The 14769-nt window shown below is 35.4% G+C and overlaps 1 protein-coding gene across 2 annotated transcripts in view; it reads right to left on the bottom strand.

The window, feature by feature from the left end:
* Positions 1-1551: 1551 nt before the first annotated feature.
* TMTC2 (transmembrane O-mannosyltransferase targeting cadherins 2) overlaps positions 1552-14769 on the bottom strand; it is a 236503-nt gene continuing 223285 nt past the window's right edge. For both annotated transcript variants that reach the window (XM_066183320.1, XM_066183323.1), the window contains one exon: positions 1552-4454. In XM_066183320.1, coding sequence (XP_066039417.1) covers positions 4275-4454 — 180 coding nt within the window. In that variant the 3' untranslated portion in view covers positions 1552-4274. The remainder of the gene's footprint in view (positions 4455-14769) is intronic.

Here is a 14769-nt window from a genome sequence, read left to right as displayed (position 1 = left end):
AAAGTTACTGAGGCATATGCTTTTCCATAGTTTATCCTACAATAACTTGCTCTTGGAAGTCTGTCCCTCTAAAGGTTTATTAATTTCCCCCAAAATGTCTGCCTCTGCTCCCAGCCTCCCTTACAACATCAGATGTATTCTATTCTTCCAACCACATTCTTTCAATGTCACACTACTGAATCTCACGGAGATTAAATGTTCAGTATCTGTGTGAAACAAGGCAGAAACTTTTCAAATTGCAGGATCAGTCTACCTAAGGGAGCCTATCTGATCATAATTCTGCTGCTGGTGCCTGTTACCAGATGTGAACTGGAAGCAGTGTCTCTCCCATGCTACCTGCATTCACCTCTATCAGGCAGAACTGCCATGGGAAAGCCTACAACAGACTGCCAAAGCCAGCTCCAAATGAGCAGGTATACTTACCCAGAATCATTTAGTGCCTTACCTTTACCCTATCTGAAATCCCAGATGTGATACAACCATCCATCCCAACTACCGAGAGCAAGTTCAGACGGGTCTGTGAAAGCAGGACTAAAAAAATCACCAGAGAGCTCTCATGTGCCTTCATCAGAAATGGAGATGTAGCAAGTATCTGCTGCCTGAAAGTGAGATTCTTGGAAGAACAGAAACATTGGAAGCAGAGCACAAGGCAGACAGAACAGGGTATCACACAGAAGGGTTCAGGGCTAAGGTGCCAGAGCACAAGCTCAAGCCCACGCTTAGACTCTATTTCCACAAGAAACAAGTGACACAGTTCAGATGATTCCTTGCATGCTCTGCCTTCATCATCTGCCATCTATCAGCACCTGCTCAGGCAAGGAATTAATACAATAAATAAGGTGTGACAGGTGAATTTGCAAGCCAGTGACTGAAAGACTGCTCTGCTCATGCCCATGTATATTTTCCAATTGTAGAGCAAACCTATCAATGCTCGGGACCTGAATGCAACAGAACCAGGAAGATATAAGAATATTAGCACTACACTGTGCCAAGCAGACTCTGTCCATAGAAGATTAAGAGAAAGCCAGAAGGCAGAAGAACCATAACATGTTTCATAACATCTCTGCACAGGAAGGCAGATTTGAAACTCATCATATGATGACATGGCAGCATGAGGAAAAGGTGACTTCATACATACAAAACAACTTGTACGTAAGCAGAACCTTCTCTTCAACTTTTGTAACCAATTACATTTTAGCAACGTTTTTACTGACATCATGTTTGCATGGTAATATTAAAATATTCTGTAAATACATTAATCAGCTTTTACTTCTATAGAGTTTAGATACAATAATCAAATATGATAGCTATCACATCCTTTTGGCTAGATTTAGTGAGTACAAATATTAAAGAATGCTTTCAGGGAACCTTTTTGGAAATATCCACTGAAGTCTAACTGCAATAGAGTATAGAATGCCAAATGTGACAGGTTGTATTTTACTTATGCTATACAGTTCTTCCATAGATAAAATAATCGAGATTACTCATTAAATTAGAACCATTAAAAAACCCAAAGTGCTGTTACAGTAACACAAAGAAATACACAGGGTATTAGTTATCAATGCTTTATTATTGAACAAAATTGAAATTCTTTTATCTGGCACATAAACAATTATTTCTACAAAAAGGAAAGCCTACAAATCTGATAATTTATACAAATAACAGTTTTTCAAAAAATAAAATTTTAATTTAGTAAACTTGTCTTGTGCTCTTTTTTTTTTTTTTTAGCACTGTCTGCAATAATCCACCACAAATCCCTGAGCAGAGAGACATATTTTAAACATGTTTTAAATTTATCCCAAAAGAAGTAAGTTATCAAGCTCAGACCTGTATTAAAAAAATGTATTCAGGGACATTCTTGGTAAATTTATGGTAGTCCTTTTTCTTTTTCTTTTCTTTTGATTTTTTTTTTTTAAAGAAACAAACAAAACCAGTTAATAATGCAAGTATGACACCGTATCACAGGAGTGCTCCCCTCTTCCCCCTTTTGTGCAATGAATAAAAATTACCAAACAAGAATAAGTACAAGTTGAAAGAGAAAAATAACCTGGCGAATGGTTAAGATCAAGAAGCCATCAAAGTTGGATGGCTGTTGAGCAAATAAAGCTGCAGGATACCACAGTTCTATACCAAGCTCAGTTACAGTTACTATCTATTTCTATATCTTTTCTCAGAAAGTCTGCAAAGCAGGAGAATAAGTTCAAGCTACCATTGTATTCTAATACTGGTTTCAACAATCAAGTAGAAATTCAAATTTTGATCCTTTGATTTTGCTTTTCCAGCAGGAACATTATTTGAGAAACACTTGACACACTCCACAAAACCAAACAATCTTGCCCCGCTGGCCCTTCTGGACGGCCACTTGTAAACTTAGCAACTTACGGTATTTTAGGGAGCAAGAAGAAAGAAAAGGAAGCACACATAACTACAGTTTTTCTACTATACTGACTTTGAAACAGCTATTCCCCAATCTATTTCAATACAGATTTAAAATCCAAGCGTAATGGTAGAATGACCAAAAAGGTAGAGTGTAACTCAAGTGTCCCTTTTCCCATACGGTACATACACTAACCACAAAACAAACGCAAGTAAAACCAAATAAAAGAAATAGCAACACTTAGAGACTGTTGTGTTAATGGCAGGTAACATTGCTGCAGTCAAGTAATAAATAAATAAATACAGCAAAGTGTTCTTCTCTACATTTTTGTTGGAATGGTGCTCAACAGCTAAAATAGAATACATAAACTAAAAATCCCAACCCCCTTCTCAGTAAAAAAGAGTTTTTAACAGAAGATCCTGAAGAAGCTTCAGTTCAAGGTGCTCTACCACTTTAACATTTCATCTATCATTAAGAAAGGAATACTGAAGCAGATACCAAAGGGCCATTAAATGAAATAGTAAAATTTCTTACAAGCAATAATACTTATTCCAAAGAAAGAAAGCAGTTAAGAAATGGCCTGGAAAAAAATTACTAAAGCTTCATACACTTTGATTTAAAATAAATTATTTTTACATTTAAAATCTGAAGACTGAAACAGTAATGAGGCTAAATCATTCTGAAACAGAAATAAATTGAACCTCACCAAAAGCATATTTAGATATTTGACAGCTCTGGTGCTAGCATGTGTCAGAATACAAACAGGATACTAATATTTGGTTAGAATCTGAATAGCTCTGTTTAAAACACCAACGATATGAAAAGTAACTGGCAACCACCATTACTGTTTCCTCTTAATCTACACTATTTTAAGCATGATTGAATCGAGTCCCTTTAGTTATTTGCTAACCACATCAATGCATAACATTCCCTTTTCTCTGAGTTCCTCATGAAGTCTCATTTTAGCCTACCCAAGCACTAATATTTTCAAATTTCATTTTAATTAATAATTGCAAAACTATCATCATATGCAGAGTCCAGTTTAAAGCTGGACTTATCTGATAGCAAAGTAAAGAGAGTCGAACAGATATAAAACCAATTATTTTTTCCTAAGATGACAGCCTGACCACACTGATTTGGTATCAGGGCAAACATCCCTCTTGCCTGTATTACTAAATCCCACATCTGGTCTTATTTAACCAGCCTCCATACTACATCTGATGTAGAATACAGACAGCTCCTTGGTCATTCTGTCTACCTCAAAGAAATTTGACTGTGTATCTCATGAAAATTGCACTCTAAGTTCACAAGCTGAAGTAACAGGCATATTCTCAGTAAACAACTTGCAATGCTGTCATCTAATAATGTGACAGATTTGAAAAAAAAAATGGGTCATTTAAGTTGCGAAATTGGCTAGCAACTGGTTCAAAAGTGAGATACAGCAGCATTAAGACAAACTGCAAACACACTGGATTTAGTATAGATTTTAATGAGTTACAGTATCAGCAAAATACTTTAACCTACTATTACCACTTTAACTCCCATATGGCTTAGTGTATACTGTGTAATTTTCCCTTCATATTTCTATGACAGTATACATTTCAAGTACCCACCCAAATTTAAGCAATATGGGATTTGCAATTATTTATCAAATATACTGAAAGAACTTCTCTCACGTGCCATTGTTCCAAATATTTTTGTTGTGTAACAGATTCTTCATGAATCCCTCAAAGTCTCCCTTTTCCTATTTCTCTAGCAGAATACCTTCTCCTAGCAGCAGTTAGGACCTCTGATCCTTGCAGTCAAGTCCAGTAAGTTCTCTGACCTGACAGCTGTGTGGAAGGTCTAGCTCTTGGGTTTAATCATTTTAAGGAAAAGAAGTTCAGAGTTTTCATCATCATGTTTTGGATGTTTTCAAACCTTGTTTTTCCATGATATTCCACAATTTGCGAAGATTGGACTGGGTGATGACATCATCAGGTTTAAGTTGAAGAGCGAGGAGGTAGTTTTCTTCAGCCTCTTTCAGTTTGCCATTCAGATGGAGAATTGCTCCAAGATTCATTAGGGCAGCTGGATACTGGTACCAATAATAAAAAAGGAAGGAGGAATATTACAAATATTTTCCATCTTTCTTTTTAGAAAATATTTTTCCACTTAAATTACTCCCTTATGTTTGCCAATTTTTCATGGAAGCAATTTAGTAATTTAAGCAAATACAGATAACAAGAAAAAGTTTCTGAACAGCTGCTGTGCAGTTTGTGCTTTAAACAGGTCAAACTCTGGTGCCTACAGACATAAGATTTCTCTCTTTAATGAGAAAACACAGAACTCAAAAAGCTTTAAATGTGGTAATGTTGGCATAACACAGGTTCCAAGAGAAAATTAATCCAAGAGTGAATTAGCAACAAGAATTTAATTTTAATCAAATACATGGTTGATAAAGACTTTATAATCATTGGAAATAGTTAACACATTGGAACTTAGCCCTTTCTTCTCTTTGTCTTAATTGTAACTGATAGAAAATACAGAAAATCAGATTCTAAGGATGTTCAGGGATTCTAGGATATCCATTTAGATTCAGGTTGTGGCAATTATTTCTTAATGAATGACTGAATAAAATTAACAACAGTGGAAAAATGGTGTTTTATTAACAAAAATGTTTTGTAAAATTTTGTAACAAATCAATTTAAAAGCTTACATTACTAAATTTTTTCTTGTTTAGCTAAGACAAAATGCTTAGCTTGTTTTTATCTTTTTCATCTCAAGGTTATTCCATTACAAAATAATAGGTTCTTAATGATAATAACATGCCTAGTCACTGGAGTTAACAAATATTACAAGGGCAGAAAAGCACATTTTTGAAGCTGAAGAGTCTAACCCACCTTACGGCAAGCACCAAAGGAATTCACATCCTGGTGAAAGCACAGTAAAGGCATTTGTCAAACCAGTACTTTGCATTTTAAAGAAAAATGGGGAAAAAATATCACACAAAGTTCACTGTGGTTCTCACCCTCAGGTCAGTAGAAATTTCAATGAGCTTTAGGAAAACTCACTTTTGAAGTCACATAGTTTTGCCTCAGAGGATAAGTGTTTCAGGCCACCACTCATCAGTGGTTTGCTCAAAATAATACTCAAAATGTGAAGCCACATGGCATTTCAATTTCAGACTACTGTGAGGGTTTGTTGGTATGCTTTAGGAGCTGTCAGTGACAATAACTTAAGGAAAATGGTTAGACACTGGAATAGGTTGCCCAGAGAAGCTGTGGAAGTGTTCATGGCCAGGTTTGATGGGGTTCTGAGCAGCCTGGTCTAGGTATCCCTGCTCATGGCAGGAAGGTTGGAACTGATGATCTTCAAGGTCCCTTCCAACCCAAACCATTTGATGATTCTATGAAAATACGTTAGGTACAAGGCCAATAAAATATATACTACAGTTTGGTCTCCCAGACTGATCATTACAATGAGGAAGACTTACCTTTGTTCCAAACCTCTCAACTACAAAGTTAAACTCATTACTCTTATCCTTTTTTAATCAAGCTTCAATAAAATCCCTATAATTCTTATGTCCAAAACCTAGGTTTTGTGGTGGAAATGTTGTTCAGATAATTCCAATGTTTTATATCCTCATATTATATATTTATACGTTTTCAGCTTTCTCCTTGCTTCTTTCAATCTATTAATATACACATCACAAAAACTCATAAAGAACTGTAATGCATCAAATTTTCAGAACAAATGGCTTACAGAGTTTCAAAATCAAACAAAACAAAATTAGTTCAGCTCTCCTTATAGTAAACATCACAATGCTAATGAAGAGGAACCTGCAGATGTAGTTTTTAGATTTACTTCTTCTTGCCTTAACCTGACAGATTTTTTCCACCTTCCGCAAGTCAGTTACTTCAATTCCACTGCAGATCAATCAAACAAAAAACACCAGCTGGGTTTTATATAGTTTTATCAGTTAAATATTCGTCAAAAGAAGGGAAAGTAGGCTCTTGAAATGTAACTATGCTATGAGTAACTCATATTGGTAGCCATATTTTCATAGCTCTACCTCTGAAGTGCCAGTCTTGCATACTGCTTTGTAATGAAATAATATACTCCTTAATATTCTGGGTGCTAACTGATGTTATTAACGTGACTAATAGGAAAATGAGCTCCCATGTACATTGATGACCATCTAAGTAGCCCCATATCTAATTTATTTTTAGACTTCAGAATGTTTGAGAGAATTTTCTCAAGTCATGAGTAGGAATGTTCATTCCTTCTAGTCATGCTATTTCTTTGTTTAATGAGAGTTCATGAATGAAAGAGCTTTCTTAAAGTTATTGACAGAGAGCTGTCATCTCACTTGAATTAAAACTCTGTATGTTTGCACCAAGACAAAGCTCACAATGGATAAGGACTAAAAAATATTAAAACTAGAAAAACGCATATAAATAAGACACATGTTTAAATGTGCTCAGGGCTAATTCTACAGCATCCATGAAACTTACTGTGCAGGAAATAACTCAGTTGTCTCATATGGCTTCCAGAATTCCTCTCCATTTCCTCCATACCCTCCTGAAAATATGGAGTATGTATGGGACTAATCAAGAACATATATATATATGTGCCTAGCTAAGAAACACTTCTACCATCATGTCTTTAATTTGATACATCATTTCACAAGAGCAAGCAACAAAAACAAATAAAATTAACAAACTGCATGCCTTTTAACTGAAATTTTCCAACTTCTGCACATAATTTCTGATTTCCTGAAGGCCTAACAAATTCTAAGCCATTAATGTTCTACACAAAGGTATCCACGGAAAATGTGAACTGATAAATCATTTCAGGTAGTACTGAAAGTTCATTCCAGTTCCTTTACATTTCAAATAAGGAAGTGCAGGAGATTTTGGGAAGACTGCTTCCTAACTTCCTAGGATATCAGTCACCCCAATATGTATGGTTTTATGTAAAAGACACAAGAATTTTGCATGTCTGCAAGATTCTACATCAGTGCCATTGCTCTCGGGCATCTATAAAGGATAGTCAAAGGGTAAGAGAGCAAGAGACATTTGCAGTAGTTTTTCTTCACATAGATTGTCTTTCATTAAAGACAGCTGATAAAACTTTTCAGTATGTTAACAAAGGCAGTCAGCAGCTACCACTGCAATAACATGGGACTTGTAGCACTGTATAACAAATGACACCACCTACTACTTCAGAGACTTGAAAGGAGAAACAGGCCTGCATTCATTTCCTTCTGGAGACAGATGCTTTACATCAAAAATAGCTGACTGGCATTTCTATTGAGGTTATAAATGCTGTCTTTTATGGTCTATTTGGAATTATTCCCATTATTAGCATTTTATCATGGTGTGCATGTTTCCTTAGTGGTTTTTTGGGGGCGGTGCGGGAAGGTGCTAGTGGAGAGGAGGGGGAAGGAATAACAGAGTAATGAATAATATTAATTCATTAATGAATAACGAAATAACACAAGGCAAGCATTTAGTTGCCTGAGGTGGTTTTGGTTTACGTTGTTGACAATTTTTTCAAATTTTCCCTTGAGTACCAAAATAAAAGGAGAGCACTGGCCCATGCAAAAATCTTATCAAAAAGTCCTCTCTACAATAAGAAAACTATAGAATCTTCAAATAATTCAAAATCATTCTGAGTAGTATTTCAGGATTACACTACTGTAACCATATACGGTATTGGACCCACAAACAGAATCAATCTTAATGACACAGAAGATGAACCACCCCCTTATTTGTCATCTTTGGCTCCACAGACAGCAAATGCCATAGCAGTACAGTCCCAAACACAATTTTACTCCAACATGGTCAAAGAAATTACAGAGAGAGAAACAAATACACAAACACTTAATCTAGCACACATATACCTTTCGCATGGCAGAGAACTATGAACAAAGAACAGTCCAAACGCTAGCAAGGAAATCTGAAATTTTTTTTCCTCAAAGTTCTGCTTACAGACAACCTTCTCTGCTCAACACCACAAAGATCAGGGCAGTAGATTCTGAGATGAAAGTGCATTTTGTTGGTGCTGGGGTACTTCTTATGAAATTATGGCAATTTTTACTCCAGTAGAATCACAAGTACAAGGTGCTTCTCAATCACCCATTTTAAAAAGTCATTGAAAAGATGTTGTCAAAATCCATCTTGCTCTTAAGGAATTACTGCCGTGTCTGATACTGTAGATGTTTCAAAACAACCCTAGGACTGTTGAATCATACTGTAATAAGTGTGACAAACCTATCAGAAACACAGAGGCTGTGTATTTTTTAAAAGAAGTGCAATTAAGGACACTTATTCTTTTAAGGATTCTTTTGAGTTAAAAGAAGGACACAAAACATCAATCACAAATTACTATTTCATGCCAGCACTTTTAGTTCAAAAGGGGGAGAACTCAGGTATTTCTCTTTGAAAACTGACGACACATAATTGTTACAATGACTGAGTAGTCAAACAGCAGAGTATTAATAGCAAAGTGGCCCATTAGGCATGAGAGAAAATCATGGTGGACTGCTGCATCTGATCAGTGGCCACTAAGTAATATGCTGTCATGGTCTTTTTTATCCTCCTAGAGGGATGGCAAGAATTTTCTCTTAAACTTTTAGTACTAGTGGAAGGAAAACCAGGGGAGGAACATGCTGAGATGATTGCTGCCAACTGCATCTTACTCTCCAACTGTAATACATTGACAACACTGTAAATTCATCAGTGGCACATGGAAGCAGACCTTTTTATCAGAGTGATCTGGTGTTCTCAGATAAACCAAGCAGCAGTTATGAAGAGAGACTCACGTTTCTACCTGGTTCTCTACACTGTAAGGCTTCTAAAGAACTGCAGTTTGCATATGCTGTGTCTGGTATTTTGTCCCAAGCAGTACATGAACCACAACTAAGATGCTGATCTCCAGTAAGCTGGCTAAGACAACAAAATTCAATTGTCTAGGTACTGATAATTTGGTGAAAAAACATTCTGGATCAAGACAACAGGATGTATTGCAAAGTAGTATGGATCAGACAGAACAAAAAAGCTAAAATTCAAAGGTGACAGGGATTTCCTGTGTCACCAAACCAGATAGCAAAACATTCAGTCCGGCTGGAAAACAAATAAACAAAAAAAATCAGCATCTTTGCAAGCTCTTAAAATGGAAAAATGCTCTGCAACTTTTCCTCTACAATAGTTAAGTTTATCACTCAAATTTCAAATCTGCTTACGAACAATTTTAGTAAGTATGCTTTTATGTCAACAACAGCTTTCAGTTTAAACAGTTAGGAGGGGAAATGGAGAGGAAAACATTTACCCTGCCAGCATTAATTTGAACACAGAGCACAGTTTCCACTGTTGTATTAGTCAGAAATGGACATAAACATCTCTGCTGCAAAGGGAACCTGTGTCCCTATCTAATTACCTTAAGAATGAGTAACATAAATAGCTATATAAATACAAAGAACAATAAGCCAAGGTTCTGGAGGGGAGTGGATCCTTGGATTCAGTCACCATCTTTAAGAGTATGTTCTTAACACCAAATAGAGAATAACCTTATCTATTATTTACGAAATGTCATTAAACAAAAAGAGATCTCTCATTCATTGTTCACTAAATTAAGAAATTATTGATTTCCAGGGAAGGTGAACAACATGCAGGAAAAAAAAGGACCTCTAAAGAAATAATAAATAAATAAATACATTTTAAGAAGTAAATAGGACTTAAATAGTTTCTGTTGAATGCTATTTATATCTAGTCTCAGGTTAGACCAATATATTATGCTAATAAGACAGAACACCAGAATGAGTTAATACCTGGTCACCCTAACAGCTGATGATACTACAAAAACATTACGTCATATATATATTTTTTTTTTTTCCTTTTTTTTTTTTAGTCTTTTACACTTGGATACTCTCATCTGGACACCTAAAGCAGATGACACTTTAAACCACGTGGTGAAAGGAGGACATATTGAAAATTGTTTGTATGCATCTAACCTTCTGTATTTTGAAACACTGGAGACTCTCTCATCTCAAATTGCAAACCACATGATACATACAATTAAAGCTACAAATTAAAAAGTCAAGGAAGAGTTTCTCACCAATTTTTTCCTATTTATTTTTTCTATTTTTTCTTATTTATTATTAAACAGATGTGGGAGTCTTCATCCATAAAGTCTACCATGAAATTATTCACTTTGTTTCTGGATTAAGACATCAGCATCATTAAGGAAACCCACAGCTGTGAGTCAGGGAATAGTTCTAGACTCAGCACAGGAAGGAAGCATCAGGCAGTCTACTTTGTTTCTCACATTACCATATCAATAGGGGACATTTTACTATCAATGATCTTCAGCCAGTGGAGATTTTTTTTTCCCTCAACACCTTGTTGATCTCAACCCTCCAAGACTGCTCTGTGTATTATAAACATAGTTACCCAAAAAAACAACCAACTGTATATAGATCCATGTTACCTCTTGATGCTGAAAAGCTATCTACCATTGCCCTTTGTGTAAGTTCAGAGTAGGCCAGTTTACAGATTGGCAAGTTAACAAAAGCATGTGTTATAACTGTCAAAGCCTATGGACCCTAACAGCTGAAAACATCCCACAGAAATGTACTTACACTTGTAATTTCTGTGTAACTTCTGACATTTTTTTCCCAATGGTTATGCATCAATTGCTTTGGTTTACACTTAAGAAGTCTCCTAGTAATCACTCAGTTTATATGGAAACTGTGAGGGACATTTTTAGATAATATACTTGTATTACCATAACAAAAGCTAAAGAGGAACATACGTTATGAGCATTTCATACTATGGTTGTATATAAAAAAAAAAGTAACATTTTCCAGACCTCAAAGTGTTTCTAATTAAACTTCTTTGCTTTCCAGCTTAAATGTTGTCATCAGTATAGGATAGGATAGGATAATCTTGTTCAGATTTCCTTACACTTTAGGATTCTATTTAAAACAAAAAAATCAAATTACTTGACTTTTGTTTATAGAAACCCAACTGTGCTCTAATGTCTGCAATTTGATGATTTTAATATATAGTTACAATTATGTTATAAAACACTTAACAACTTATTTACCTTATCCAACACAAATATGCTGCATACTAAGTAGGAAGTCTGGACATCAAGCAAATGAAAAACTTGGTGAAAGGATTTGTCATCGGTACAATCATAATGACAAGTAGAAATTGCTCAAAATCTTTCACTAACAGAATTTTGTCCTATTAAGACAAAGTAAGTTTATTAAAATGAAAATCAATTTGTGAGTAAATGTATTTTTGCCTGCATTTCTTTTCTAAACCTTGGAAAACAGAAAAGCAAAGGGCTTTGTGTCATTGCCTAAAGACAAAGCCCACTTTTAATTTAAAAGAAATTTAAAATGTTAAAAAAAAAAGTAATGTACTTCACCCCAGCAGCTCACATGCAGGGCTGATTAGAATAGCTGTTCACATTAACACAGTCAAAACTGGCTAATCTTCAGAGAAAACTCTAATGTACAGATCATCAGAGTTTTTAATCACAATTATACTCACACTATTTAACTAAGTTCTAGTTAGGGGAATCTCACTATAATGAGATTTCCAATATTTTGACTCAAATGTTCCGTTAAACATTAAATTTCCAACAAGCCTTTGCACCTTTGGCTGACAACTGAATTAAATGCTTGGGAACTAGATTAATATTGGTGTGATTGTATGTTTTCCCAAACTATTTAGGTAATTGTAGTTATAAGGCATTGCTTTCAGGCACATTGTGCACCACTATGCAACTTGACATACCTGCTCTAAGCACAAAGAACAACAATCTTGTAAGGCTTCCATCATGCACAATCATTATTAAGACAGCCCACAGACAAAGCGTGGTCTGTGAGCATTACAGAAAAGAAAACACTAGGAGATTCTGAGGCATTGTGTATTTTTTTTCTTCCCAGCTGTCCTTTTTCATCTGGCTCCTATCACATCCACGCTTTTTACCTAATGCAGTAAGGTTATGCCCAAACTTGTCTTGAGCTTGATTTCTATGCACAGCATCATGAGAGCAGCTGAGAAGAGAGGCACATATTAGAGGTCCTTTGCAAAATGCTGAATTACAGTTCTGTGTAATTCATAAAAATTCATGCCTTACTTTTTGGCAGCCAGTAACTTGCAGGTGTTCTCTGTACAGTATTTAGTATTAAATGCACAGTACATATTAAAATTATTAACTTCCACAATAAATGCATGGATTTAATTTTTCATTCTTACAGCCTAAAGATTTCAGGGCTGCAGATTCTAAAATTTGGTCTCTTGATCACTAATAGTAAGACCACTGGGCACTAATTGCTCATTAGGCTTTTACAAGGTTGTGACTTCTAAAAAAATAAAATTACTTGCAGCTAGGATAGCCTTATTTACCACATCTAAATAGTGACACATGTGTTTACAGTAATTAATGTCAATAATAGCAAGACATGTTCAGCGGTAGATTTACACTTCCTAGATTTACACTCTGAAAGACTGCACTTGATGCAGCATATGCTGACAAATGCTGTTTTTCAAACAGAAGTTTTCTGTGTTTGTCAAACTAAGCTTTTAAGAAATGGATACATGAAGTAACAATTTGAATGATATTCTCCTTTTTTTAAAAGCATTAAATTAATTACTTCTAAAGGCACAAGAGGACAATTAGTATTTGCAGGACTAGCACCAAGAAACTGAAATTCAATTTCTGCTCCTGAAATTCAGTGTTAGAAATTACTCAGTGAAACCAGAAGCTTGTTCCAAACTGGACCAGAAAAAGCCCTCTATGGCTAGAGTAAAGTATAATCCAGAGCCAGTAGAATTGCTAAGCAATTTTGTACTTGATGACTCAGGTTATTTTGCCTCAATTTTTACTACACCTATCACTCATCCTATATGAACACCACAGAATCCCACAGAAATTAACTTTGGATTCTACCAGTGAACTTCCTGTTCAAGCTCATTTTTCCACCCAAACCAAAAACTTTGTCTCCTGTGCAATTTCCATAATCTCTATTCAGAGAGTATTTTCTTCCTCTATTATGGGTAAAACATTCAATTTGTGAACTAATCAGCAAAAAAACTCTATCAATGAAGCTATCTGAATAGAATTTTCTAAACAGAATTAATAAAGGATCACGGATCTTTCAAAAAGGACAGAAAATACCTGATAATTTTAAGTGTACTTAAATGCAGTCAGAATGTGAAAAAATGAAGGACAACTACTGAGTTGCAGTAAAACTCGACCAAATAACTTCACCACAAATATATTAATCATTCATCCCCATAGAATCTAAGAGACATATAGCAAATCTTCCAACAGAATTTAATCTAGGGATTTTATTGTGAATATTATTTCCTGTTGCTGTTTTATTAGAAGAAGTTTATATTTTCTTTCATGCTGTAATTGTTTGCAATGAGCTTGAGGCAGCTAGATGTTGAGAAATTGGCACTATTACAAACCATAATGTCAGATTAAAGTTATTTATTGTTAAGGAAGACAATCCTTACTGGAACACCAAGAATTAGTAAAACTTTCTCAGCTTAGTAATAAAGCTGTTCACTGTATGGTAGATATTTCAATAGGGTAGGTACACTGGAATGCACATTTTCTCTCCAGTAAAATGAACAACTTCTGTGGTAAACAGAACCACATAAATGCAAAATAAAGAGGTAACCAATGAACAGTGGGGTTCAGACAGTCTCAAAAAGGAGCTGTTCCTTGGGCGAAACAAGCCACTCTCCATCTCCTCCCCAGAGCACCTTCCCATTTGCAGGCATCTGATCTCTGGACTAACTTTCCAAGGCAAAAATACATTCAAACTGATAGCGAAGTTACTCTTAAAAACAAATTCAAAGCAAACTACCTCATTCAGACACCTGCCACCCAACTCCTTCCTAGCAGGCTGCAAATGTTCAGTTCTTCTCAGGAATGTCTCAGACCAAAACCAGCTTCAGTACAGGGCATTTCTCCTCTATACACAAAATTACATTCAACCCAAAGGTGTGGGAGGGTGGAGAGAAGACCAGCTGCAGCAAAGACATCTTGTGACAAAGAAACTTTCTCCAGAACTTGTGGGGGAAAAAATACTAGTAGGATATGTCAATGCACAAGTAAAAATCATTCCCAGATTGAGAAATACATCAGAACTACAGATTAAGAAGAAAATTAGGAAGTTATTTATTGAAAAACATCCTATTGAGAATGTGCAGTTTCTGGGTTTATTTAATGGGCATTAAACCCACATTCTTATGAGCTCCAATTGCGTGATAAATCCATTGCATTGTTTCTAGAATCAGCACTAGAACACTCAATTAGGAAAAGCCTTGCTGAATTTTCTTTTAATTGAGTTCAAACAGATGGTTTAATTGCTGAAATGC

Source organism: Chamaea fasciata, unplaced genomic scaffold (assembly GCF_029207755.1).
Source record: "Chamaea fasciata isolate MVZ Bird 193981 ecotype frontalis unplaced genomic scaffold, bChaFas1.0.hap1 SCAF_5, whole genome shotgun sequence".
In the NCBI taxonomy this organism is placed as follows: Eukaryota; Metazoa; Chordata; class Aves; order Passeriformes; family Sylviidae; genus Chamaea; species Chamaea fasciata.
Note: the sequence above shows the minus strand (reverse complement) of the source record. Positions and strands in the feature narration are given on the sequence as shown.